This window comes from Eumetopias jubatus, unplaced genomic scaffold (genome assembly GCF_037043125.1).
Source record: "Eumetopias jubatus isolate StellerSeaLion01/CBP00866 unplaced genomic scaffold, mEumJub1_p1.0 scaffold_10, whole genome shotgun sequence".
Lineage (NCBI taxonomy): Eukaryota > Metazoa > Chordata > Mammalia > Carnivora > Otariidae > Eumetopias > Eumetopias jubatus.
In genome coordinates this window covers 35585998-35612395 of record NW_028274816.1, presented here as the reverse complement: position 1 = coordinate 35612395, position 26398 = coordinate 35585998, and the positions used below count along the sequence as shown (strand labels likewise).

The 26398-nt window shown below is 48.0% G+C and overlaps 1 protein-coding gene across 3 annotated transcripts in view; it reads left to right on the top strand.

Annotated features, from left to right (window-relative positions):
- MBTPS1 (membrane bound transcription factor peptidase, site 1) overlaps nt 1-26398 on the top strand; it is a 52887-nt gene that overhangs the window by 593 nt on the left and 25896 nt on the right. The window contains exons 2-11 of one of the 3 annotated variants that reach the window (XM_028094025.2): nt 3472-3555; nt 11978-12469; nt 13108-13365; nt 16125-16328; nt 17902-18012; nt 18447-18556; nt 19841-19957; nt 20400-20467; nt 24076-24178; nt 25631-25782. In XM_028094025.2, the coding sequence (XP_027949826.1) occupies nt 12307-12469; nt 13108-13365; nt 16125-16328; nt 17902-18012; nt 18447-18556; nt 19841-19957; nt 20400-20467; nt 24076-24178; nt 25631-25782 (1286 nt within the window). In that variant the 5' untranslated portion in view covers nt 3472-3555; nt 11978-12306. Of the gene's footprint in view, nt 1-3456; nt 3556-11977; nt 12470-13107; nt 13366-16124; nt 16329-17901; nt 18013-18446; nt 18557-19840; nt 19958-20399; nt 20468-24075; nt 24179-25630; nt 25783-26398 lie in introns of all 3 variants that reach the window. The other 2 variants (XM_028094033.2, XM_028094017.2) reach the window with 2 other exon arrangements.

Below are 26398 nucleotides of genomic sequence, written 5' to 3'. Positions count from 1 at the left end.
TCAGGAATGCAGTGCAGGAAGCCCGTCGGCAAGGTGGGCCCGAGAGACTCCTGCCTTGCCCTGTCATGTCTGTGCTACCTAAGACAGTCTAAGACTGCTATATTATAGATTATCAATATCATTTTTATTAAGATGTTTACTCTTTGTTTTGGTGAGAGCTTCTGGGAATGTTGGCCAGTTTGTGCAAATTAAGTTAAATACTTTAGGTTCTGAAGGACACTTCCAAGTGAAATAAAGTAGCAAAGATCTCAGAGCTGAACTCCGTAGAATTTATTTTCCTGTGGCGCTTTAGCCTTAGCTGTGCTAGTAAGCAACCCACCTGCAGCGTCTCAGTTTGCATTTTGTTTAAGAGTGAGGAGCTCGGAGAACTGATTCTTCCCAACTTTCTTTTTTTTTTTATCTGCAGCACACGTTTTATATGTATATTTTATGTCAGTGCTTTGTTCAGGTAAAATTTACATACCATAAAATTCACTTGTTTTACATGTACTTAGTCAGTGTTTTTTTTTTCCCCCAGTAAATATGCAGAGTTGTGCGGTCATCACCACAACCCACTTTTAGAACATTTTTGTTACCCCAAAAAGATCCCTGGTGCCCATGTTCAGTCACTACCCATTTCTGACTCCAGCCCCAGGCAACCACTAATCTGCTCTCTGACTCCCTAGACTTGTCTCTTTTGAATATTTCATTGAGGTGGGATCATCTGTGGCCTTTGTGTCTGGGCTCTGCTCAGTGGGACCCTTGCCCATTCAGCCTCTCCATTGCACTCCCCATGCATCTCTCATATTCAAGAGTTGGTTGTATCTGTGAAAAAAGAGAAATTCTAATTTAGTGCTTGCACAGTCTTTGCAGGACATGGGGCCCCATGGGATCAAGCTGGATATCTTCTAGCTAAATTTTTAGCATTCCCTTCAAATTCACATGTTTGATTCCATCTTCTGTCATTCTAGTGGTAGTTACTGCTCTGCCCTGCCTACTGCTTCTTTTGTGTGGCAGCCACAGTTAAGTGTCATAAATAGAGTAACAGAGGCTAGGAGGGGTGAACACTTAGGTAAACTGCACCTGGCTTCCATTTGTGTCCTGTGTGGGGTTTTTAGGGGGAGATTTGCAACTGGCTCTTTGCACCAGGAGAGAATTGAGATATTGTTTGTATTTCATTGGAAAAACTTGACAACTCCAGCCCTTTGTGACTTGAAATATTAATGAAGGATGGGAGGCTAGACCTTGCGTTTGGTATTTGGGTGGGGACTTTGGTCTCCGTCAGCATCTTGCCTGAGACAGGCTAACGAGGTAGTAAAAAAGACACATCGATTTTCCCTTCCCGGTGGCCTAATCAGTTTTGACGGGCTGCAGAGATCTGTTACCTAGATTTACTAATCTTGACGATGTCTTTGCTTAAGGAAATGAGTTTCAAGTAAAATGAGGAAAGTTCTGGGTTTGGAGGTGCCTGCCTCGTGCGGCTGGCTAGCTAGTACTGGATGACTGAAGGATCAAGAGAATAAGGAGATGGACATAGCACCCGTGAAAGAATAGGCAGTAAAGGACAGTGTAGACAAGCACCTGTTGATTCTTTGGCCTGAATTACTTGTTTTGTCCCGCTAACGGACAGATTGTGCCAGAAGGAATGGTTCAGTCAGTCTGAAGAATACACCTTTATTTCAAGATAGTGTGGTCTGGCGTCGTTTAAATGTTAGCTGATTAAACAATGGTAGTACTGCCAAGTATGCAATTAGTTATGAAAGTGGTACTTTTACAGCCAAAGTTTAATTGAACTGAATGCTACCCTTTTGTGGCCTAAACACAATTCGGTTTTCTCTGGAGCTATTTCAGTAAAGGTTCATTAAAAAAGCTGGTGTATCGAAATAATTAGATGACTGTCGGGTGATACAAGTAATTTCCTCTGAATTGTGTTCTTATTTGCAAAGAAGTGATTTCAGATACACTTTAGCTATACTCAGAATTATAATCTGAGTGATATTCTATTATAATGCAAAGTAGAAGAACCTGAGCTGCAGGGAATGTTAGCTGTCAGACCAGTTGTTTGCCCAGGTATACATTTCCTCTACTTGGTCTCCTTTTTAAACATAGCTCATTAAATCTTCTTCCTGGCATATATTGTTTGAACTGTTTATTTTCCATTTAGTATTTGATGTCAAATATGTTTTGATTACACCTGTATTAGAGGCATACTTATTAACAGAAAATCCATGATTGTGCACATAACCATCTTTTAGGGCATACCTTTGTATGGAAAGATCACCAGGTCTTCTACATAAAGAATTTATAGAAATTAAATCCAGTAAACAGTGGATCCAGTAACAGCTCTAGCTAGGCCCTATGAGTAGGTGATATGGCGCATGATAAGCCTGTTCAGAATAAACGAGTGAAAAGCTTGTCCTGGAGCTCTAAGGTAGACACAGACAGATTTTTTAACACAATTCCTAGGAAATAGATCCCTTTTGATCTCTACTGTGTGTATGTACAGATAAAACCAAATCTTTGGGGCGCTTGGGTGCTCAGTCGTTTAAACGTCTGCCTTCAGCTCAGGTCATGATCCCAGGGTCCTGGGATCGAGCCCCACATCAGGCTCCCTGCTCTGTGGGGAACCTGCTTCTCCCTCTCCCTGCTGCTCCGCCTGCTTGTATTCTCTCTCTCTCTCTCTCTCTGTCAAATAAACAAATAAAATCTTTAAAAAAAACTAAAAACAAATCTTTGGGGTGCCTGGCTGGCTGAGTTGGTGGAGTGTGTGACTCAATCTCAGGGTCATGAGTTTGATCCCCATGTTAGGCATCTTAGAGATTACTTAAAAATAAATAAAATTTATTTAAAAAAACCCTAAATCTTTAATATATTTTGAATCTTTGTGCCACCGTGTTACCAGAAAACTTGTTTTTCTATGAGTTTTATTAAAGTACTTAAATAGTTATCTAATTATGAAAGTGTAACATAGGCTCTTTGTAAAAATGTAAATGACCAAAACTAAGACCATAACTCCCTGTACTAATACCATTGAGAGGTAGGACCACTGTTACCTTGTGGCAGAGGTCTTTTCCTTTTCTTTTTCTCCTGTGCATATAGCTACATTATTTAAAAACCGAAATTTTGGGCGGCTGGGTGGCTCAGTTGGTTAAGCGACTGCCTTCGGCTCGGGTCATGATCCTGGAGTCCCGGGATCGAGTCCCACGTCGGGCTCCCTGCTCGGCGGGGAGTCTCCTTCTCCCTCTGACCCTCCTCCCTCTCATGCTCTGTCTCTCATTCTCTCTCTCTCAAATAAATAAAATTAAAAAAAAAAGAAATTAAAAAAAATAAAATAAAAACCGAAATTTGGATCATTGTCCGTGAACTGTTTTACTTAATATTGCATTAACTTTTCCCTGTATTCTTTGGGAAATATATTCAAGACCTATGGCTGCTCTAACAAATTTCTACAAACTTAGTGATTTAAAACAATACCAGTTTATTATCTTACAGTTCTGGAGGTCAGTAGTCCAAAATCAGTGTCACTGGGCTGACGTCAAGGTGTCGGCAGGGCTTCATTACTTCTGGAGGCTCCAGGTGAGATTGTTTCCTTCCCTTTTTTGGTTTCTAGGGGCACCTGCGTTCCTTGGCTCCTGGTCTCTTCCTCTGACTACCTCAGCCTCCGGCTTCCATCATCTCTCTCCTGCTGTCAGTGGGGGAGTAGCTCAGTGGGCCTGCCTCCGTCTTGTACAGACTCCTGTAATTACATTGGTCCCACTTGGATGATCCAGAGTACTCTCCTCATCTCAGGATCCTTAGTTTACTCATACCTGCAGAATCTCTTTGACCATATAAAGTAACATTTACAGGTTCTGGGGATGAGGATGTGGATATCTTTGGGGGACCATTATTCAGCCTTCTAGAGGAACATAATTTGAAATTGCTACACAGCATTCCATAGTTTTGGTTAATCAGTTAGCTAGTCTCCTGTTGCACATTTAGGTACTCTTAACTTTTCCTGGTTATAGTCTTTGGGTGTAAATCATTGTATGCTCTCAGATTCACACTTCTATGAAATGAATTTCTAGGGGAGATTTTATTTTATTTTTTTAAAAAGATTTAAAAGAGAGCGCGTGCATGTGTGTGCTTGTGAGCTGAGGGGAGGGGCAGCGGGAGATGGAGAGCGAGTATCAAGCGGACTCGGGCTGAGCGTGGAGCCCGACACAGGGCTTGATCCCATGACCCTGAGATCGTGACCTGCGTCAAAACTAAGAGTCGGACACTTAACCGACTATGGCACCAAGGTGCCCCTCCAGGGGAGATTTTAGAAAAGCAGGGTAACCTACCTCTTAAGAGGGTGGCCTCCATGCCAGACTACTCAAGTTCCCAGCTGGCTTTCCCACTCACTGCCACATGGCCCCAGGCCCATTGATGAGCCACCGTGGGCACCTCTGTGTTTTCATCTGGAAAGGGGGGTGGTTAGTAACAGGTTGGGAAGATTGCTTAGAACAGCAACTGCCACAGAATAAATGCTGCATGAGAGAGACACAGCGAGAGAGGGAACACAAGCGGGGGCAGAGGGAGAGGGAGAAGCAGGCTTCCTGCAGAGCAGGGAGCCCGACACGGGGCTCGATCCCAGGACCCCGGGACCATGACCTGAGCCGAAGGCAGATGCCTAACGACTGAGCCACCCAGGCGTCCCCATTTTTAAGGCTTTTAATACATATTGGTAAATGACTGTTGTAAAAGGTAACATTTATTTTATTTACATTCACTCACAACATATGAGAGTCCTCATTTTATTGGGTTGAATTCTTAAACATGATTTGTGTTTTATACTGGTGTCTCAGTTTATGTCTCTCACAGTGTTACTTGATTTTTATGAAGAAACAAAACAAATAGAAACAGACTGATAGGTTCAGGAAACTGTTGGTTACCAGAGCGGGGAGGGGTTGGGGGGCAGGAGAAATAGGTGAAGGGGATCAGGAGGTACAGACCTGCAGTTATAAATAAGTCAGGGGGTGTCAGGCACAGCCTACATGGTTACAACTTCGTGTGGCGATAGATGGTAACCAGACTTAGGGGGATCACTTCCAATGTGTGAAAATAACAAAGCGCTAGGATGATGTGCACCTGAAAGTAATAGGGTATTCTATGTCAATTATACTTGTTTTCAAGAAGTTTCTTGATCTAATGTAAATTGTGGAAACACTGGAGTCAGTTTTAACAGAAATTTACTTTACCATGAATCTTTTCAGGGTTTCTTTTTTTTAAGATTTTATTTATTTACTTGAGAGAGAGAATGAGAGAGAGAGAAAGGTCAGAGGGAGAAGCAGGCTCCCTGCTGAGCAGGGAGCCTGATGTGGGACTCGATCCCGGGACTCCAGGATCATGACCTGAGCTGAAAGCAGTCGCTTAACCAACTGAGCCACCCAGGCGCCCTCTTTTCAGGGTTTCTGTCAATTCGTTAGAAGGAGAATTAGTTTGAATTTCACTTCGACTAGCTCAGTCACATCTGTTGGGCTGTCCTTCTGTGTGACAGTTGATGTGTGTGAGTCTACCTGATTTGGTTTGTAGTCTGGTCGTGCACATAGTGGGCAGCTCAGACTGAGTAAGAAAAGAGCCTAAAATTGCCCTCCCCACCACTTTTTAAAATTTAATACACCCATCCTTCTCATTCATTCCTAGCAGCTGAGACTAAGTATAAAACTTCTTCTTCTTTTTTTTTTTTTTTTTACATATTTTGGAAACAGTTTCAATCTACCAGAAAGGTTCCAAGAACAGCACAAAGCCTTTTCCCCTCTGAACTATTTCAAAGTAAGTTGCAGACCTGATATCCATTATTCCTAGATACTTCACGGGGGCATTTCCTGCAAGCAGAGTCCTACTTACATAAAGCACAGCCTTCAAAATCAGGAAATGAGTCCTGACACCTCCCTGCTATGTCATCCCAGGCGGGCCCTGTTCAGGTTTGCCAGTTGTTCCAGGAATGTCTTCACAGCGGAGGGATCTAGTTGAGAACCTCAAGTTCAGTTACCGGTCATGTCTCCTGAGTCTCCTTCAGTCTGGAGCTGTGTTTCAGCCAGTCCTTGGCTCTCATTACGTTGGTAGTTTTCAAAATTACAGGCCAGTTTATTTTGAAGAATGTCCCTTGATTGGGTTCTGATGTTTCCTCATGATGTGATTCAGGTTGTGCATCTTTGGCAGGAACCCCACAAGTGATGCCAGCCTCTTGCAGTCATCTGCTCGGTGTACCTGGGTCTGTTTGTCCCCTGGCTGGTTAACTTGGTGAAGCTTCTCCGCTGTAGGAGAAGCAGCATGTCCCTTTGGAAATAAGGATTTTTTTGTTGTTGTTGTTGGGAGGCATTCCGGGCCTATGTAAATATCTCGTTCTTCAAGTTTTCAGCTTAGTTTTTAAATGTTACTGTGGACTCTTGTTTTGTATTTTCTGCAGTGGGTTAACATCTGTTACTTTCATTATTTATTTTGATGCTCAGGCTGTCCCACGCTGGCCTCTGTGTTCCTTAGACATACTCCCATTGTTCTCTGAGTGCTTTCTCACTTTCTGGCACAGGATGTTCCAGACTCACCTGCCCACTCACCTGGAACTAGGAGCCTGGTTTCTTGGAGTGAAGAATGGCATTTAGAAAACCAGTTCTGGGGGGCGCCTGGGTGGTTTCGTCAGTTAAAGCGTTTGACTCTTGGTTTCGGCTCAGGTCTGTTCTCGGGGTCGTGGGATGGAGCCCCACATTGGGCTGCGCGTTCAGCACAGCGTCTGCTTGAGTTTCTCTCCTACTCTCCCCCTCTCTTCTGCTCGTGAGAGCATGTTCTCTCGCCCTCTCTCAAATAAATAAGTTAATCTTAAAAAAGAAAAAAGGAAACCAGTTCTGGGTACTAGATGGGCTCCCTCCTGTTGAGCTGTCACTACTCCCATGTCCTTGCAGTAGACAGAGCTAGGAAATGTACGTGTGCGTGTGTACCACATACACACTTGCATGTTTGTTTTTACGTCTGTCTGTCCCATGTGTTGAGAAGCCGGAGTTCGCACCAGTACCTCTACCCTCAGTCTGACCCTGCGTGGATCTTTCAGGTTTTTTCCCTTATTCATACCTGTGCCTTTCTTCTCTGACAATAGAAACGTGCTTCCCATTATCTGTAAATATTTATTTGATCAACTCAATTTCCCGCTTTCACGGTCATCACCCCACTCAGGCTCCGACACCCTCACCAGATGCCTCTGCTCCACACCTTCCTCACCCTCTCAAGACGCCATCGCCCCACACCAGGCCACCGTGGCTCTCCACCAGCGCCTTCTTGCCCTCGGCTGAATTACGCAGAAAGAGAGGAAGAAAAGGAAAGACAGAGCTCTTGTTAAAAATGTTTCTTTTCCTATGTGTATATGTCTGCGTCTGTATTTACACGCTCTGTACGCATTGCTGCTTCCATTCCTCCCCCTAGATGGTGAGGCTGTCTCGGGGACAGTGCTCAGCAGGTTTGCCTTGTGTAGTGAGAGCTGGTGGGGGGTGGTAACCCATCGTTGACACAGGTGAGTGGATGTTTAGATGAGGGAGGTGTGGTCTGTGCCTTTGAAGCCCCAGTAGAGAAGTCAGTGGGGACTGGCTGTCTTTAAAACAGGCCAGTGGCACAGTGGCCGTCCTGTGACCTCGGTGCCCGTGGCATCCTTCACCAGCCTCTGTGCCCCTCTTGGCATTTTTGTTTTCTTCAAAGCAAATTTGTATTTTGAAGCCCTCTTATTCTGGGATTGGGAAACCATAGAAACTTCAGTATCTGTTATCAGAGTTTTTTAGGAGTGTCTTCTTAGAACCTAGAATGTAAGCAGGTCAGCCACAACCAAACCAGAGAGGTGTCTCCTTGTCCCATAATTTCCAACCTTCCCGTTATCCCCACGGGACTTTTCTACTTGAGGGTGTCTTCCAGCCCCTGGTGGTTTTGGAGTTTGGGGCAGGCTGCTGTTCGCCCTTTTGTGTGTGGCCCTTTCAACAGACTGCTGTTCGTTATGGAAATTCTTTCTTACAGATTTTGGGTTTTTTTTGATCTCCCTATTCCTTTCTGCCCTGATCCATGCCTTCCCAGCGCTAATGCTTACCCTAATTTTCACATGGTCAGAGCTCAGCACCTGCTGGTGTTCCCCAAACCAGCTTTTCTTGCACTTTCTCCGTCTCCGTCAGGGGCAGACGCCCTCTGTGTCTGGACAAGAGGCCTCAGTGTTGTCCCTGGCTCCTCAGGTGTGCATCCTCCAAATCTGGCTGTCCGCGGGTTGTCTCACTGCCATCCCGTGCCCCCCTTCCTCGCCCCTCCTGCCCCGGCCTGGCCCGACACAGTTGTCCTGGGAGCCGTCCAGTCGGCCCCCTGCGTCTGCCTGTGCCCCCTTCTGTACAGAAGCTGGAGCGAGCCAGTTCTCGTGCCGACCAGCTGGGCTCGCTCCTCTGCTCAGATCCTGCTTTTCCTCCCATTGGGAGTGAGAGCTGAGGTCCTTTCTCTGACCTACAAGGCCCTCCCCCCACTTCTCCCATCCCTTCTGCTTTCCGCCTCCCTCCCCCTGCTCCAGCCACACCGGCCCCTTGGCTTTCCTTACACAAACCAGGCGTGTTCCTGGCCTCGGGCTTTTGGGCTCGCCCTTCCCGGTGCCTCCGGTACTGTGCCCAGCTGGCCTGGCCAGCTTCCTGCTTCCGCAGGTCCTTCCTCAGAGGCCCCCTCCCAGGCTCACGGGGCACCTCTGTGTACACACACACACACACACACACACACACACACACACGCTCACGCCATGAGCTCGGAGGTTTGGCTTGGGTTTTGTTGGCTGCTGTGTCCCTGCTGTCTGCTTGGTGCTTGGCTCTGTGCTTGGCTCTGTGACTGGCGCCGTAAAGGAGTCGGACCTGGGAGCAGAGCTGTTCAGCAACCCCACGGGGCTCCAGTTCATCTCTGCGCACCTCATGCCCATTGCTTCCCGAGGGCCCCGCACAGGGGTCGCACCCGTGCCAGGTGCCTGCTTCCCACCGTCTTTCCGCCTCCAGGTTGGCACCCCGTGGCCTCCCTCCTCCTGCGAAGGACTTGCTGATCCTCTGCACGTCCTGTGTTGTTCTGGGCTGTGCTGTAGCTGTGTTCAGGCTGCTCCACTTCTCCCCCCGTATTTCCGCCGGCTCGGGCTCTGCCAGAGCGCCCTCCACCTCCTCCTCGGCAGAAGCCTCCCATTTCACCCAGAAGAACTCTTGGCGTGGCATCCCGGCCCTGCGTGTGCGCCTCTTCTTCCGTGTCTTCCTGCGCTTCGGTTAGCTGTTTGCTTTTCTTGTCGGCCTCTTGGCTGGATCGCACCTTAATCTTGGTAAGCACGATATAAAATTGTATGATTTAATTGCATAAATTAAGGTAGAACGTCTTAGGGATACTGTGGTGTCCTTGTTTCCAAAACCTAAAACGTTTTCTCTTCGGGAGAGAGCTATTTATCTTAGGCATTTTTAAAGATTGAAACCCCTCTCACGTTTTCTTCGCATTTCTGGGGATCAGTTGTAGAACGCCAGCCATCTCTCCACACGGGCTGTGCTGGGAGGTCGCTGTCCGTACCTGTGTGCAGACTAAGAAGAGGTTTAATTAAAGTCAGTCTGACCCAGTTAGGCTGTGTGCAGACTAAGAAGAGGTTTAATTAAAGTCAGTCTGACGCAGTTAGGACTAAGATTGGCTCGCATCACTCGATAATATTTGTTGCTCAAATATGTCATAGATTCTTTAGCTTGAGGCAGAAGAGCTTAAGAGATTGCCTTTATTTTTTTTTTAATTTGCCTTAATTGAGAGACCTGTTTAAATCTTTTTCACTGTAAGTTCATTTAACATGAGAACTCTTCTCACCAGTGGTGAGCTTTATCTTCTTTGACCACTCATACTATAATTAAGTGAGGTATATGCTTCATGTGATTATAGTCTGTGATACCCCATTACTGCAAATATCAAGTATAAGCAGAAAAAATTGGGGTTCACTCCCAAGCGTATTGCCATGAAATTTGTTGGAGTGGCTTTTTTGGTGTCCCCTGTTGCCTTTCTTTGGTCTTTCTGTTCTGATCTTTGGTTTTAATTTCTTTGTTCTCGTGGTTGGCATTTTCATTGTTGTTCTTTGTGTTGATAGGGAAATAAGTTCTAAAATTTCATTTCCATCTGATGAGCTCCATTCAACCAGCCTTAGTCTCTAGTGCCGGAGAAGGCCTGCTTTTCAGGGTCGTGTGTTACTACAGCAGTGAAGTCCTAAATATTAACCTTTTAAACTTTTTTAGATTTTATGTGTTTTCCTGTGTGAATAGAGGCACATATGAGTAGTTCCAGAAACCACAAAGTCCTTGTTACTCTAAAGCACCAGTTGCTGCCAGAGGAAAGGGTTTTAATAATTCCGTACCTCTCTTTAAAGGGGGTCAACTCCTGGTCCTAAGTGTTTTCTTTTTAGAAACAAGTTAGCAGTGTAAGGCCTGTCCTGTTTTATTGATCTCTGTTCCCCTTGCTGGATTATTTATGTTTCTGGTGGGATCAGTGCAACCGATTTTTCTGGATGTGCCACAGCCAGCATTGTTGTTTTGTTTGTTTTACTGCCACTCTGTTGTTCGTTGTGAAGAATGATCACTTTTCTGCCATTCACATACTTGAAAGATATCTGTGCCTGTGTGTAATTTAACACTCAGATAACACTTCTCTCTGGCAGCAATGTATCTCACAAACTGTTCTCTTGTATTACTTCCAGTAAAGAGGTAATCTGGTTTTATAACCTATTTAGCAGGTTAGATTTCTTTAAGGTGAGGCTTCATGTAAAATAAATTTGATGACTGTGTAAACCCTTTTATGTTCTCTTCATAGAATTGGCAGAAAATATTTCAAAATCTGAAAGGTATAGTTTGAATAATTTTAAAAGCATAGTTTCTCTAAAAGAAAGTGGCAAGGATATGACTTGCATGGAAATTGGTTTGTCCTTAGGTATTATTTTACGGTAGAAAGTGAGGATGTATATACCAAGCTTTTGCCTGAAGAGTTGGTAAAATTTATGGGGAATTAAACTACTGTTGCAGGGCGCCTGGGTGGCTCAGTCGGTGAAGCGTCCGACTCTTGGTCTCAGCTCAAGGTCTTGATCTCAGGGTCATGAGTTCAAGCCCCGCATTGGGCTCCACACTGGGTGTGGAGCCTACTTAAAAAATAAATCAAATGCTGTTGGGGAAGAGCCCTGGAGATGAAGGGTTGCACATGATGAGAATCAAGAATCTGAGGTCGAAGCAGAGCGGGGGGGGGGCAGATGTGTAGGACTGTGATCCCCCCTCTCTGGCTGCTTGGGGGCTCAGTATTCCTGGTGTTGTTATGCTCAGTTTGCTCCGTTTTTCTCATTTGTTTCAACCTTTCTTATTTCTTAATTCTTATTCTCTCTGCTGGAGAGAAGTGAGGAGTAATTAAAGAAAGAGAAGACCAGGTGTTTTGTGCCTGGGCTACACGTCTGTCTCATCTTCTCACGGGGCGTCCTTGTGGCTCTCTGGCCTGCGGTGCACGTAGGACTGACTCCCGAAGGACTGACTCCCGTAGGGCTGACTCCCGAAGGACTGACTCCCGTAGGGCTGACTCCCGAAGGACTGACTCCCGTAGGGCTGACTCCCGAAGGACTGACTCCCGTAGGACTGACTCCCGTAGGACTGACTCCCGAAGGGCTGACTCCCGCAGGACTGACTCCCGTAGGACTGACTCCCGTAGGACTGACTCCCGAAGGGCTGACTCCTGTAGGGCTGACTCCCGAAGGGCTGACTCCCGAAGGGCTGACTCCCGTAGGGCTGACTCCCGTAGGGCTGACTCCTGTAGGGCTGACTCCCGTAGGACTGACTCCCGAAGGGCTGACTCCTGTAGGACTGACTCCCGAAGGGCTGACTCCTGTAGGACTGACTCCCGAAGGGCTGACTCCCGTAGGGCTGACTCCCGTAGGACTGACTCCCGTAGGACTGACTCCCGTAGGACTGACTCCCGCCTGGCTTGCTTTGTTTTGCAGACGGCTCACAGCTCCCAGAGGGACCGCCCGCCCTGCCGGACTGTGGTTCTGTGCTGCAGATGGAGTGGAGGACTCAGTTGTCTGGCCCAGAGTGACAGGAGCCCGAGGTCCAAGATGGAGAAGAAACGAAGAAAGAAATGAAAGCCTCTTTCCAGGCCAAACCACAAAAGGCCATGAAATTTAACTTTTATTTACGTTGGACAAGACTGTAAAATGGCTGATCAATAATATTTCAGCTTTTGGCCGAAACAAAAATTAACTTATAATCAAGAAAGAAAAAAAGTGCGATTTGAATTTATGCGATTTTATGACCATATTCACTTAGGACCATGAAGCTTGTCAACATCTGGCTGCTTCTGCTAGTGGTTTTGCTCTGTGGGAAGAAACATCTGGGTGACAGACTGGAGAAGAAGTCTTTCGAAAAGGCCCCATGCCCTGGCTGTTCCCACCTGACGTTGAAGGTGGAATTCTCCTCAACGGTTGTGGAATATGGTAATGATATTATTTTAGCCCCCCCTTCCCATTTTTTAAAAACTTAACTTTAAATATTAGCTTTTGCCAAAAAAGACATTGTCCTCTTTTCTATGATACATTTCATATGAGGTGAGCACACAGTGCTTAGATGTTCACTCTGCTAAAGTTGGTTTTCCCAAGATAGGTAGCTTCTGTGAAGCAAGGACGTTGGCATTCTGAATTACTTCCCTAAAACCTGATTCTCTGGGACAGGTACCATTGCAGCCACGGAGGGTGGGGAGTTGGGAGGTGCGGAATGTTCAGTAAAATAAAACTGAGCCTTTCCTTCTGAATCCCTTTTTCCTATTTGAAAAAGTTACGTGCATTTCTTTGCCATATATTCAAACTTCTGTTAGTCTTTGCTTTTTGAAAAATAGCACAGGTATCTGATTTTAAGTGATGTCTTCTATGATCAGGGGGCTCATACAGATCATTTTAACCTAGCGCTCTGGAAACGGCTGTTCAGGGCCTTTAAACCAGTCTTCATTTACTGCTCCTTCTGTAGGGTTTAGGATCTGTAAGTTTTCTTTTACCAGGGAAATCTGAGAGTGGATACACTCTTATGTTACAATACAGGGACATAAATTCTTATTTTTATTTGTGGTCATTGATTTCAGAGTACATCGTGGCTTTCAATGGATACTTTACAGCCAAAGCTAGAAATTCTTTTATTTCGAGTGCCCTGAAGAGCAGTGAAATAGACAATTGGAGAATCATTCCTCGAAACAACCCATCCAGTGACTACCCTAGTGATTTTGAGGTGATTCAGATAAAAGAAAAACAGAAAGCAGGGCTGCTGACACTTGAAGATCATCCCAACATCAAACGGGTGACACCCCAGCGGAAAGTCTTCCGTTCGCTCAAGTACGCAGAGTGTGAGTACTGTGATCTCGGGCTCCGCTTGTCAGTCTCTGCTTCATCTGCCTCGCTGGGGTTCAGAGAGAGAATGTGCATATTCACACAGGCTGCTGAGAAGGGGTTCAGTCAACACCCAAGTCCCTTATCTAGTTTCATCAGTTGTGAACGTTTTCTTGTCAGGAGTTTAAAAAACTAACAACAGGCTTCATGCTATTCTGGTGGGAAAAATCTGCAAGTTTGCAGTATGGGACGATGGTGATGTCTGTCTCTCCTGCAAGTGGTTTTCACCCAACCTCCTCGGAGAGGTCGGGGTGTTTGAGTCTCCTCTGGTTGCACTGTGCTTCTGTCAGCGTGTGTTTTTATTTTTAAGGCATCTTGTAAAACATCCTTTCTGTGGGTTTCGTTTTGTTTTTCTGAGAGCCTCCTGACCATGCACAGTCCTGCCTCCCCTGGGCCTGTTTTAGTCACAGGCTGTGCAGGTGTGAGGATGGAAGGCGTTTGATTATTCTTCCAGCCTGAGGGCTTATTCTTTCCCACTTCTTTACAACTTGGGCTCATCAGGTTAGAGTTTATCCTTAAATAATAAATTGCATATTTATTACTTAACATTTTCCAAAGCATGCTTATTACCAGAGAAAAGGTTTTTTCCCATTTGTGATAAACTAGCGTAACAAATTGCCAGTTCTGTTATCATTTACTGTCATTTTTTTCCTCTGGAAGGAAAGAGAAATAAAGTTTTCCTTTTCTCCCTTTGTCAGGTAGTAGGCCTGAGAGCCTCTGAGGTTCGGAAGAGGCGCCCAGGGAGGCCGAGCTAATTTGCATACTGTGACAAGCCCGCCCTTGGAGGTGCCACCGAGTTCAGGTGTCTGACTTCCTCAGAGCTCTCTGTGTCAGGCCAGATGTTGTGTGATGCTTTTCTCTTTAAAAACAATCCAGGAAGATCAAACCAAACCAAAGCTTGTGCACTTAGCCAGATAAATGGCTTAGCGTTGTGCTTTTTTATTTTACTTTTTTAACATAAAGAGCCCCAGGACATTTTAAGAAACATGGAAATGCCTAATTTTAGCACAGCAATCCTGGAATCTCAGGGTTGGGTTCCTTTCTCTACACTCTCCACCATGGCTGTCGGACGTGTGCTTGACGCCCCCTAAGGACGTGGTGCACTGCCGACAGGCCCAGTCCGTCTTGTCACCATCTGCTACCTTGTGTGCTGCACCGCTTTCCTATAAGCTTCAACTTTTTCCATCCCCAAAATGGAGATAATGCTACCTACCTCCTAGGGTTCTCACGAAGATGATATAAAATAGTGCAAGTGTAAGAGCTTAGCAGAGTTTTTAGGATGTAAATAGACGTTAAATATGACTTGTTTCTCTGGCTGTGTTGTGAGAAGGCTCTGCTCTGTTTTGGCTGGAACCTGTCCCACCCTGGCTCCCATCCCTGGCTCTGTCCACAGGCTGGAAGACAGAGCCAACCTGTTTGCCTCAAGACAGTGTTTAAAGGTGTTGTCAAGATATCCACGGTGTCCCCCTTGACGGATTCTTCTCTCCAGATCCTTCAGCCGTCCCTCCCACGACACGGGTTCAAGCCCTCTCACCATTTTAACTGCTTTCCTTCCAGTACTCTCTAGTTTTTCTGAATTGCTCTTACAGAGCTGCGTTCATTACTCTGGTGTAGTCTGGTCTGCTTCAGGCCGACGGAGCAGACCCCTCGCGCGTTGTCAATACCACTCTGCCGTCAGCACCCCAGTATTGTCCCCCGCTGTTGACTTAAAGAACAGAGTCAACATGGCAAGTTCAGCGCAGAATAATTTCAGTTGGTCTGTGCAAATAATTACTTAATGGCATTGACATGACTGTTTTTCCAGGTCCCTATGCTTTATCATGGGGAAGCCTGGTAAGACGGGAATAAACGATAGTCATTTGCTTCAGAGACAGAATTTCAGTAGTAGGAGCATAGGTGTGTTCTTCTCAAAACTGATCGGAGATTCAGTTTTTCTTCATGATAGCATGGTCCTGGAAGGTAAGGACTACTCATGTTTCTTTTGCTTTTTCCTTCCATTTTTAACAAAGTAAGGTACTTACAGATAATGGAATTCATGGTTGTCAGTGCGGCTTTGCAGGTGTTGATGCGAGCGCAGCCTGTGGTTGCCTTGCAAGATCAAGAGAAGACACGGTTCATCGCCTTCAGACCCCCCCCCCCCCCGCCCCAGCTCCTTTCTAGTTCTTCTGCTTTTGGAAAGCATGTTGAGAGTACTCAGCAGTGTACAGTTGGAAGAAGGTCCTGCTGCTGTTGGACCAGAGACAGGTGTGGTGCGTTGACATGCCTTTTTCTGTCCCAGCACCCAGGGCTGTGACACTTCGCCATCACTCAGTGGCCATGTGCTTCGTTGTTGTTCTGTTGTTGTTGTCGTTGTGTTTAACCCTTTTGGTTCAGTGAGAACAAGTTACTGGTGAAAAATCAGACATTTCTCCTTTCTTCAGTTTTAGGCACAATTGACTTTCTCTCTTTAAAAGTGGTTATTTTGCCAGTCCTTCTCTGCTTTCCGTCAGTTAGGAAATGCCAAGTAGAGGACTCTTTGGGAATAACGATGATAGCTAGGTGATGTCCTGTGAGTGTAACTGCCTGGAGAAAGGCCTCTGACAGGGGCGAGAACCCCCCCTACCGTCACCCAAGGTTTCAGGGGTAGTTGGCGCTCTTTCCAGAATGGGTGCTCTCCCTTACGGGTCGGGTTGTCCCCGCGCTGCTCTGCTTCTCATCTGTCTCTCCTTGGCTCTAGCGGACCCCGTAGCGCCCTGTAACGACACTCGGTGGAGCCAGAAGTGGCAGTCATCCCGTCCCCTGCGAAGAGCCAGCCTCTCCCTGGGCTCCGGCTTCTGGCACGCTACCGGGAGACATTCGAGTAGACGGCTGCTGAGAGCCATCCCACGCCAGGTCGCCCAGACCCTGCAGGCGGACGTGCTCTGGCAGATGGGTTACACAGGTGCGTGCTGTTCACCCGGGAGCCACGTGGGGCCTGCTGGCCGGGGCGCCCCCCCCATCTCCGGTGCCTAGTGCTTCTGCCACGGGCCTCAGGCACCTGTGCTTCCGTTGCGTGTGGAGCTGGACACATCCGGCCGCTTCCCCCCGCTGCCTTTGACTTCCACTGTGCTGGGCATCTGTTTCTGTGCCTTTTTAGATTGTTTCATCCTCTGCACCTTTTCTATCTTTCTGTATCATTTCTGAGGTTAGGGGTTAGATGGAGCATTTCTCTCCTCTTGACACGTAGGTGAACACACAGGGAATGAGATCAAGTGCAGAGATGGTTGCTTAGAAGAGATAACGTGGAAATGAGTTTTTCCCTTGAGTGTGGAGCTCTGTGCAGAATGGCCGAGTTAGAGAGTGTGCACCTGTCGATCATTAGTTTCAGAGCAGGGGATGGTATTCATGACCATATCCTAGGAAATAAAACAACCAATAAGGTACTTTTCCTGATTGATGCATCATGGCAGAACATCACTGTCATAACTACTGTGAAGGTTTGTACCCCACCCCAAACGGAAGCCAGTTTCTGTAGCCCCCCTCCCATCCCTGTCCATCTCAGCTGGTCTCGGGGTCCTCACCTGCATCCCCTAGCCTGGGAGACCCTTACCTCTCCCTTGATTTCCCTAGCCCACGCCCTGCAGAAGATCTGAGACACTTGAACTCTTCACACCTGGTGGACTGATGTTTCATTAAAATGATTATCACCTCGTGGTTTTATCTTTTCAGGGCGAGAACTCTTCACAAAGCAAATTCTCTAAACAGAAAAGCATTTTCTGTCCCCCCCAAACCAAGTGGTTTTTGAGATTGTATGCATTATTTAAATGTAAGCAGTATGTTCTGATAGTTACGTCGGTGTAACTGATTATTTAACGTAGTATTGACATGTAAACACAGCTCTCACACCAGAAAGACCCCACTTTTGTGACATCTGTTAGCTGTTAAATAATACAAGCGTCTTGGATTTTTCTACGTGTTTTCTAGAATTTCTTGATCTGGCAGTGTCAGTCTTGACATCAGTGCACATAGCTTTTGGGCCATATCTGAAATAGGCTCCTTGTTGTAGCAAGGTATGCTGGTTTTCCTTACTGTACCCTTACCCCCGCGTGCTGCCGGCAGCCTCTGTGTGCAGAGGTTATTAATGAGCAGCGTCGGAGGGTAGGCATGGGAATGGTCTCCCCTCTCCTGGGGATGTTCTGTATTGGTGCCCTTCGTTCCACAGTGCCTCTCTACAGAGATGAGGGGAGGGAGACCTGGGGGAAGTCACCAGGAGGGGGTAGATCACTCCCATGTGGAGGACTGAGCGCTGGTGACAGGTGAGGGTTGTCCCAAGAGATTTCCCCTGTAGCCTCAGGTCTTACTAAGCACTTCTTGGCTCAGCCCGGGCCCCTGGGGTTCCTGACCTAACGCGTGCCCGTTGGGCAGGCTCTGGGCCTCCGTGACAGGTCCCAAGGAGGAATGTGTTTTATAGACAACATCCAAAAAGGTGATTTCTCCAAACATGATTGTGTTTGCTTGTTTTTTTTTGGAATAAGGTGCTAACGTAAGGGTTGCTGTTTTTGACACTGGGTTGAGCGAGAAGCATCCCCACTTCAAAAATGTGAAGGAGAGAACCAACTGGACCAATGAGCGGACGCTGGACGACGGTGGGTGGCGATGTTGTGGTGTGACCCGGTCTCTGAACCTTGCTCCTGTCCCCAGTTTTACGGGTTCAGAGTGCAGTTTTCTGGATGCTCATGATGACACAGTCATGTAGGGCTGTTACCGAGACGAATCCACATTGTTCATGTGCCTTTGGGCAGAAGCTTGTCTGTCTCAGGATGTCAGGAAGTAGCATTTGAGGAGAGCGGGCTGCCTGGTGGAGGAGCACTGACCTCCCAGTTTGAGAGGGGTTAGGGGTGCGAGGCCCAGAATCGGTGCAGCCAGGGCGAGGGCTCTGGGTGGGAGACCGTGCAGGGGCGGTGCAGCTTCTTCATCCGGGGCTCAGAGAACGAGGCTGTTTGAATTGGTGGTTTGAAGTGTTGCATCTAGGCACACATTATCAGCTCTGTTCTGTGACTTATCTCCTTGTGGTCCGCAGGGCTGGGCCATGGCACCTTTGTGGCAGGTGTGATAGCCAGCATGCGGGAATGCCAAGGGTTTGCTCCAGATGCAGAACTTCATATTTTCAGGGTCTTTACCAATAACCAGGTAGGTGTTTTGAGGACCCCTGAAGTTTAAGGAGTTGACATTGAAACATAAAAAAGTAAAACTTTGGAGAACACATTCATTGAAAAGCAGCACGCCTCCTCGATGCTGAGCTGCTTCTGGTGTCCCACACGTGCCACGCTGTCCCTCCATAGCCCCTCTGTGTGGCTTCGCCCCTTCGCCACCCCTCCATCAGCCTCACTTGGACCCTGAAGACCCCACCCCAGCAGCATCTCATTCCTTCCTGTCCTCCTGGCCTCGCATCTCATTCCTTCCTGTCCTCCTGGCCTGCCCCCACGTCACGGGCACATTTCTGGTGCTTTCACGCGCAAGAAGAATCTCGAGTTGGTGTGTTTGTCGCCCCTCCTGGGCTGTGACAGGCTTGAGGGCTGCCTCTGTACCACGTGGTGTCATGCTGGGCAGTGTGGGATCCCGGCCCTGTTCCCTAGCTTTTCGTAACTACTCATAGAAAAGGGGAGGGTCCTGTTTATTTTTTAAATTTAATTTTTTACAGATAATTCACGGTTCAGAAATATCTAAAGGCAACACAGGGATAATTCCCCCAACGCTGTTCCCATCCAGCAGGGGCTCACCTTACTTCCTCATGTCTCCCATGTGATAGTTTCTTAAATTTCTTGTACCCCCTCCTCCTATATTTGCCTATACAAGCAAACATAAACTTGTCTTATTTGTAAAAGCCTTTAAAAACATAATTCTTAAATTTTGCACTGATCCTGTTTCTACTGTAAGTTTAATTGTATATTTTATAAAAACATCTGAGTGGTGTTACACAAGGCGATTCAGCTGTCAGGAAACCGGGGGGGAATTGAACATCAGAGAAATAATTCTATGAGATAACTTTTATTGATGCCGTTTACCCATGAGTCTGTTTAGGCCGAAGAATATTAGACAAATACAGTAAACTGGGCAGAAACGTTCAACTGAAAGGGAAGTGTCTTGTGATAAATCCCTTCAAGGAGGGGCAGTGAGAGGTGTGGGGGTTCACCCCACCCCGGAATATACTTGAGGGTGAGGCGCTGTGCGTCCTGCCTGGAGAGAGCCCCCACAGCACGGCTGTCCCTTGAGTCCAGCTGCAGGGACCTAGAATTTCCGGGTGTCTACTTTACATTTCAGAGCATTATTTCTTCCGGGTTTTCGTTTCTGAAATTTGAGTTAATATGTCATGCTGCTTAAGAGGCTATACTTTACCCTTAGAGACAGAAACTCTGTTGTAGTCCTTCGAGACTTTCACTAAAACCCCTAAAGTCGTGTTTGGCAATTAACTAGGTATCCTACACCTCCTGGTTCCTGGACGCCTTCAATTACGCCATCTTGAAGAAGATGGATGTGCTGAACCTCAGCATTGGCGGCCCCGACTTCATGGACCATCCCTTCGTTGACAAGGTTGGTCGTGTCCCCGCACAAAGGACAGTGGCGCGCCTGATGAGAGCTTCTGCTCTCAGCGCTTCATCGCTGGTGCGTTGGTGGCCTGTCGTGCACGGGGTACCCGCCCTGTCAGGACGATGGGTGACGGCGTGAGCTTTGGCGACTTGGTTAGGAGCAGCACGTCCTGCTGTGCTGGTTCCTTCTCCAAAAGGCGCGTTTCAGAACCTGCCCGGAGAGCAGGCTCTGCTCTGTGCACCGCAAGGCCCCAAATCCTGGGTTTGGTCAGCGCCGATGATGTTTGCTGGTTGGCAAATGTCTGTGCCCGTGAGGGTCTAGTGTTACCGTTTCAAGGTCACCCTTCTTTCTTTAGGAGTCTTTTTAGAAGGTGTAGTTGTTTTTGGACAGTTGTATGTGATTGAGAGTGGCACACTTCATAAATAAATGTTTGCTAATCCTGTAGGTGTGGGAATTAACGGCTAACAACGTAATCATGGTTTCTGCTATTGGCAACGATGGGCCTCTTTATGGGTGAGTATTCCCCCCTAGGGATGACTTAGAGGGGTTTTTTCCCCCTGAAATAACTGCAGATCTGTTGTCCGTCTGTCCCTGTGTCTGTCTCAAACTCTGTATCACGGGAACGTTCCACACACAACCAGCCAGACTATGAAATGAGCCAGTGCCCACCACCCCCGCCTCACTGGTCAGCTCAGGCCAGCCTTTTTCTGCTTAATAATTTTTTATTTATTATTTTTTCGTTTGCTGTAAACAGTAGTTTGGAGGCCTACAGTTTTTATTCACCCCCCCTTTTTTTTCTGAAATCATGAAAGTAAACCTGCTAGAAATAAATGGATTGTACAGTATTTATTGAGACCCACTCTGCGAGGCCCGGGCACGAGACGGTAAATGGGATGAGGTGCCTATCGTCTTAGGAAGCACGAGGTGCAGACGTGGCAGAGCTGGTGGAGGGGGAAAGTGTGGGCCGTGTAACAGACCCAGCCGCCGTCTGCAGGGTTGACGAGTGGGGTCAGATGGAGGGAAGCAGAGAGAACACAGTCACAGAAATGCTCCTTTGCGCTGGGTCGTCATGGTGAACTAAAGCAGCATGAGATGTGAAACATAGTCACTGCGGTATAGGCCTCGAACTCCTGTCTGGTTAGAGATCCCGATCTTCTTTCACCTACGGCTCTGATTCTTGTTCCATAGGTGATGCGCGTAAGTCGTCTCTTGTGCTGAAATGCTTTTGCAGCAGGATATGTGTCATTCTCTGTTGTTGGGTCCCCAGGACCTGTGTGGTTCGGTGCTGTGACAGGGTATGAGGTAACCACAGAGGGGAAAGAAGACGCAGACCATCCTCTCTACTGTGCAGCTCAGTGGGGAGAGACAAGCGTGTGCCTGGGCCTTCAGAGTCGCTCACTGCATCATGCAGTGACACCCCTAGGCGTGCACGACGGGGTCTCGACTGATGGACTGACACAAGGGGCCCAGGGCACAGGGTTAGGCTGAGCTCTAGGAGATTACTCTTTGTATAGGTCAGGAGCTGTACGTCCTGGCAGCTGTGGTTCCAGCCTGATCGTTGTAAGCGATCCTGTCTCCTTGTCAGGGACCCACGGTTCTGGGTTTGCTATGTTGCCAGTCGTGTGTGCTGTGACGTGTGGGAGACCCCAGGTACTAAGCTGTCTGGTTGCCCCTTTCATGTGTTTCTCCCCTTGGCCACTTCTCCTTCTGGTCCCCCCTCAGTCCGGAGTCCCCAGACTGTCCATCAGCTTTCCAGCCTGTCTCCCTGCCTGGATGGTGTAAGGTCACCGCTGTGGGAAGAGCACAGGCCCTGGGGCCCTCTCATCCCCAGGCCTCGGCCTCACTGTCTGTCACAGTGGGCATGAGGCCACCCTGGGTGGCACTTGCAAGGGAGACCTTTGACGGCAGAGGGAAGGCTCTGCCAATACTGAGCCCTTGGAAGTGGTAGCTCTTCCCTTTCCTTGTTTTCTGTTCTGCTCCTTAGACAGATTCTAGCAGTTTTCTTATTCCAAGAATCTGCAGTAGGTTGTCATTGCCTAATTAGATGCACATTTTTGTTTTTGGTTTTTAAGGTTCTCGCTACTTTATCCTGGAGCCAGCCAACTTTTTCTGCAAAGGGTCAGATAGTAAATATTTTAGAGTTTGCGAGCTGTGTGGTGTTTGTTGTCAGCACTCGCCTGCCCTTGCAACGGGAAAGCAGCCTTGGACGTGTGTAAATGAATGGGCGTGGCTGTGTGGGAAAGGGGGACGTGCGTGGACAGGTGGTGGGCCCCCTGGGGGAACTGTAGCCTGCAGGTGCTGGCTCCGCTCAGTCCCCCACTGCGCCTTCCTCAGACCCAGTCCCCTCCTGGGTCTCCCTGCGGTAACCCTCTTTATCCCCATCCCCATCACCTGTTCTTGCTGCTGGCCCTCCTCGCTTGCCTTTCTTTCTGTTCACACCCCTCTCACCAGCTCTCCCACGTGGCATTCTGACCGCTCTCCCCACGCTGGTCACTCTTCTGAAATCCTGTGACTTCTGTGGGCAGTCACACTCTTATAATCAAAGAGTTGTCCATTTTCTGTGTGTTAGAGGAGCACCCTCGTGAGGGCCCCGTGTCGGGCTTAGCATCTGCTTGTGAAGCCGCATGGGGCTCGTGCTGGGAATGCCCCCCCCCCCCCACCGTGATGCCTTATTGCTTGGGCTTCGGGGAGTGCAAGGCAGATGACAGACCGTGCTCAAAGAGCTGTAGTCTGTCACAGACGTTGTGCTCCCACCCCTCTGAAGTAATGCTCACATCCACACGATGCCCCGCCTGCGAGCCCCTCTCAGGGTCCTGCGCCCTTGGCACACTTGGACTTCGTTTTTAGCACAAGCCAATAAAAAAATCGGGCGCCTGGGTGGCTCAGTCAGTTGAGCGTCTGCCTTCAGCTCAGGTCATGATCCCAGGGTCCTGGGATCAAGCCCTGCATCGAGCCTGCTCCTCCCTCTCCCGCTCCCTTTGCTTGTGTTCTCTCTCTCTCTGTCAAATAAATAAAATCTTTAAAAAAAAAAAAATCGGTGTTGGTGCCTCTGAACAACCACCTGGTAGCATGTCGGTGGCCAGTGAGCTAAGAAGGCAGTGCCGGGATTGACTTGTGGTGGTTTAAAATAGTTGGTTAAGAGCACGTGCCCTAGAGTCTTGCTATAATATCCCTTAAGCCCCTGGGAAATCACTTGTGGTTGGATTGTCAGAGTTCTGGTTTTGGTGATAGAGCTGTAATAGGTGAAGTTCAGAAATGCAATTGAAATTGTTTGATACTTTCCAACAGTTTGAATTCATCTTGACTTAATGTCTTGTCTTTAGAGTTAAAACCTCTGTGGTTTGTTTCACTATGATTTCTCTGCAGATCTGGTGCACTTGTGGTATTGAGGAGAATTGCATGGTTTTTCTTTGTGTCTGCCCCGTGAGGAGGTCATGATGAGGGTGGAGGGGTCGTTCCTCGGTTCCCTGTGAGGCAGGGGTGCACCCTGCACGTGATCAGTTGAGAACTTTGACTTCCTGACGGTGGCAGGTGCCAGTGTGTGGCTATTGCCGCTTCCCGGAGAAGTGTGGGATCTAGTGGGGGCAGGATGCACACCCTGGGCGCTGCGTGAGGGTGATGCGAGAGCCCGTGAGTGGGCGACTGTTGTGAGCGCGCGGAGTCTTGTGCCGTTCAGAGAGAGGACTCCTCCTGGCCCGGGAGCACGAGGGAGAAGTGTGTCTTGGGAAATGACGAGGAGGTGCTCCACATACAAGATAATGGCCTCAGCCCAGCGTGGCCTTTGACAGCCACGAGGAGTCACACAAGAACCTCACGCCATCTTCGATTTTTCTGGAAGTATAGGCCCTTATCTGAATTACTCTTTTTTTTTTTTTTTTTTAAGATTTTATGAGAGAGAGAGAGAGAGAGAGAGAGGGAGCAGGGTGAGGAGCCGGGGGGAGGAACAAGCCGACTCTGTGCTCATCGCGGAGTCTGACATGTGGCTCGATCTCAGGACCCTGCAATCATGACCCGAGCCGCAATCAAGAGTCAGACGTTTAATCAGTGGAGCCACCCAGGTGCCCCCCACATTACTCGTTTAAAATACTTCTCTTCCTTTGTGTTTTTGTGCCTCAATCTAGCACCCTGAATAACCCTGCTGACCAAATGGACGTGATCGGAGTGGGCGGCATTGACTTTGAGGACAACATCGCCCGCTTCTCCTCAAGGGGAATGACTACCTGGGTAGGCTTCTCTTCACTAGCGGGATGCGCCGCACAGAACCGTGTGTGTATGAGTCTTGGGTGTGTTTATAGGTGTGCATATGGAAAAGCAGCTGGGGGAGGTGGCCGGGTGGGTGCTTGCCTGACCACTTGGAGGAACGATCTGGCACCTTGGATGTCTGCCATTTCGTGGTGGTTCTAAGTGGTGCTTCCCGCTTCCCACTTCTCAACTGACTTCTGAGTAACTCACTTTTTAGGTTGGTTGGATTCATGCCCACGTTTCCTAACTGGTAGGAAGGTGTGCAGTCCTTCCTCAGTGCTGGTGAGAGGATTTTTCTTGCCTTAGGAAGCTGGAGAAGCCAGTGAGAACAGTTTACTCTCATCTCTGCTGCCCTGGAAATAATTCTATTTAGCTGGACAAGATTGAAATAACTCCAGCAGGTTAATCAGCTCAGCTCCTTGGGGTTTAATGGTGCCGCGGAGTTGTCCTCCGCTACCCCCAGGACAGAGTTGGATGTGCAGGTAGCTGCTCCTGTGGGCAGGCTCGGGTACTCCAGCCTGCCTTTCCTGATGCTCTGACTCACGAGTCATGTCCTTGGCCTTCACCAAGGCCTTGTTTCGTAGCGGCATTTTGAGAAACGTTCCCGCCTGGTCTGGAAGTCATCTTTACACAGGGCCCCATGCAAATCTGGATCCAACATCTAGTTAGGTTTGAGAGCCAGGAAGGATTTTGTTCACTTCAGATTGGTGTACTTCTTTCCTACAGAATTTAAGGTCTTGTTGTAATCTCATTTTGCCTCAACTTTCAGGACATTTAAGCGAGTAACTCGGTTAAGATCTTGTTACTCGTGCAGTTACACTTACTATTCTGAGTGTTTTCTTTCCCCTCTGCTAAGAGACTGAAATACCCAGTCGTGTCATCTTTTCCTTGTAAAGAAACTTTACTTTTTTTTTTTTAAGATTTTATTTATTTGAGAGAGAGAGAAAGAGAGAGAGCACATCAGGGAAGAGGGTCAGAGGGAGAAGCAGACTCCCCGCTGAGCAGGGAGCCCGATGTGGGACTCGATCCCGGGACTCCAGGATCATGACCCGAGCCGAAGGCAGTCGCTTAAGCAACTGAGCCACCCAGGCGCCCCATTTCTTTAATTTTTAATTCTGATTTTCTGATATTTTTAATATATCTCTAATTTTTAGGTTACTTAAAGCAATTTCTAGTTTCTAGTCTTAAATTTAAAATATTCACTTTGAATTGCTTTGTCGCATTACTGTTGTACTGGTTATTATAAAGCACACCCGGAATAATTTCGTTTTCGATATTGCCATTTAAGCTTGTGTTCTAGCGCAGTGAATTTCAGCAGAACCAGTGTGTGACTAAGGTTACACCATGTGGAATTTACCCCATATTCACCCCCAACTGTGTGCAGATGCATGCCGGTGCTGTGCCGTGGGGGAAACCAAGCTGCTTTCTCCATAGGAACTCCCAGGAGGCTATGGTCGTGTGAAGCCCGATATCGTCACCTATGGCGCTGGAGTGAGGGGCTCTGGGGTGAAGGGGGGCTGCCGGGCCCTGTCAGGGACCAGCGTGGCTTCTCCGGTGGTTGCTGGCGCCGTCACCCTGCTGGTAAGGTGAGTGCCGCTCAGCAGAGAGGAGGTGGTGCTTCAGAGCAGGGGCTGAGTCTTGCTTGTCCCCAACCAGCCTTGAGAGTTGAGGAGCACGCCGTGACCCTGGCTCCATCTCTCTCTCTCCGTCTCTACCCTGTTCCATGGGGGTGGGGATTCATGTGCACGAACACACGGTAAATCTGACTGGAAAGCGCTGGGTGAGGGCACAGTACCTGCGACTGTTGTCATGTCTGCTTTTGTTCCAGTTTGTTTTTACTAAATACTTTTTTTTTTTTTTTAAGATTTATTTATTTATCTGAGAGAGAGAGTCGGGGAAGAGGCAGAGGGAGAGGAAGAGAGAGAATGCTAAGCAGGTTCCACACTCAGTGCAGAGCCTGACGCCGGGCTTGATCGCAGGACCCTAAGATCATGACCTGAGCTGAAATCAAGACCTGGATGCTTAACCGACTCAGCCACCCAGGAGCCCCTTAAAGACTTATTTTTAAGAGTTGGTTAAGCGGCTGCCTTCGGCTCAGGTCATGATCTCAGGGTCCTGCATGGAGCCCCATGTTGTCGGGCTCCCTGTTCCGTGGGGAGTCTGCTTCTCCCTCTGACCCTCCGACCCTCCCTCCCCTACTCG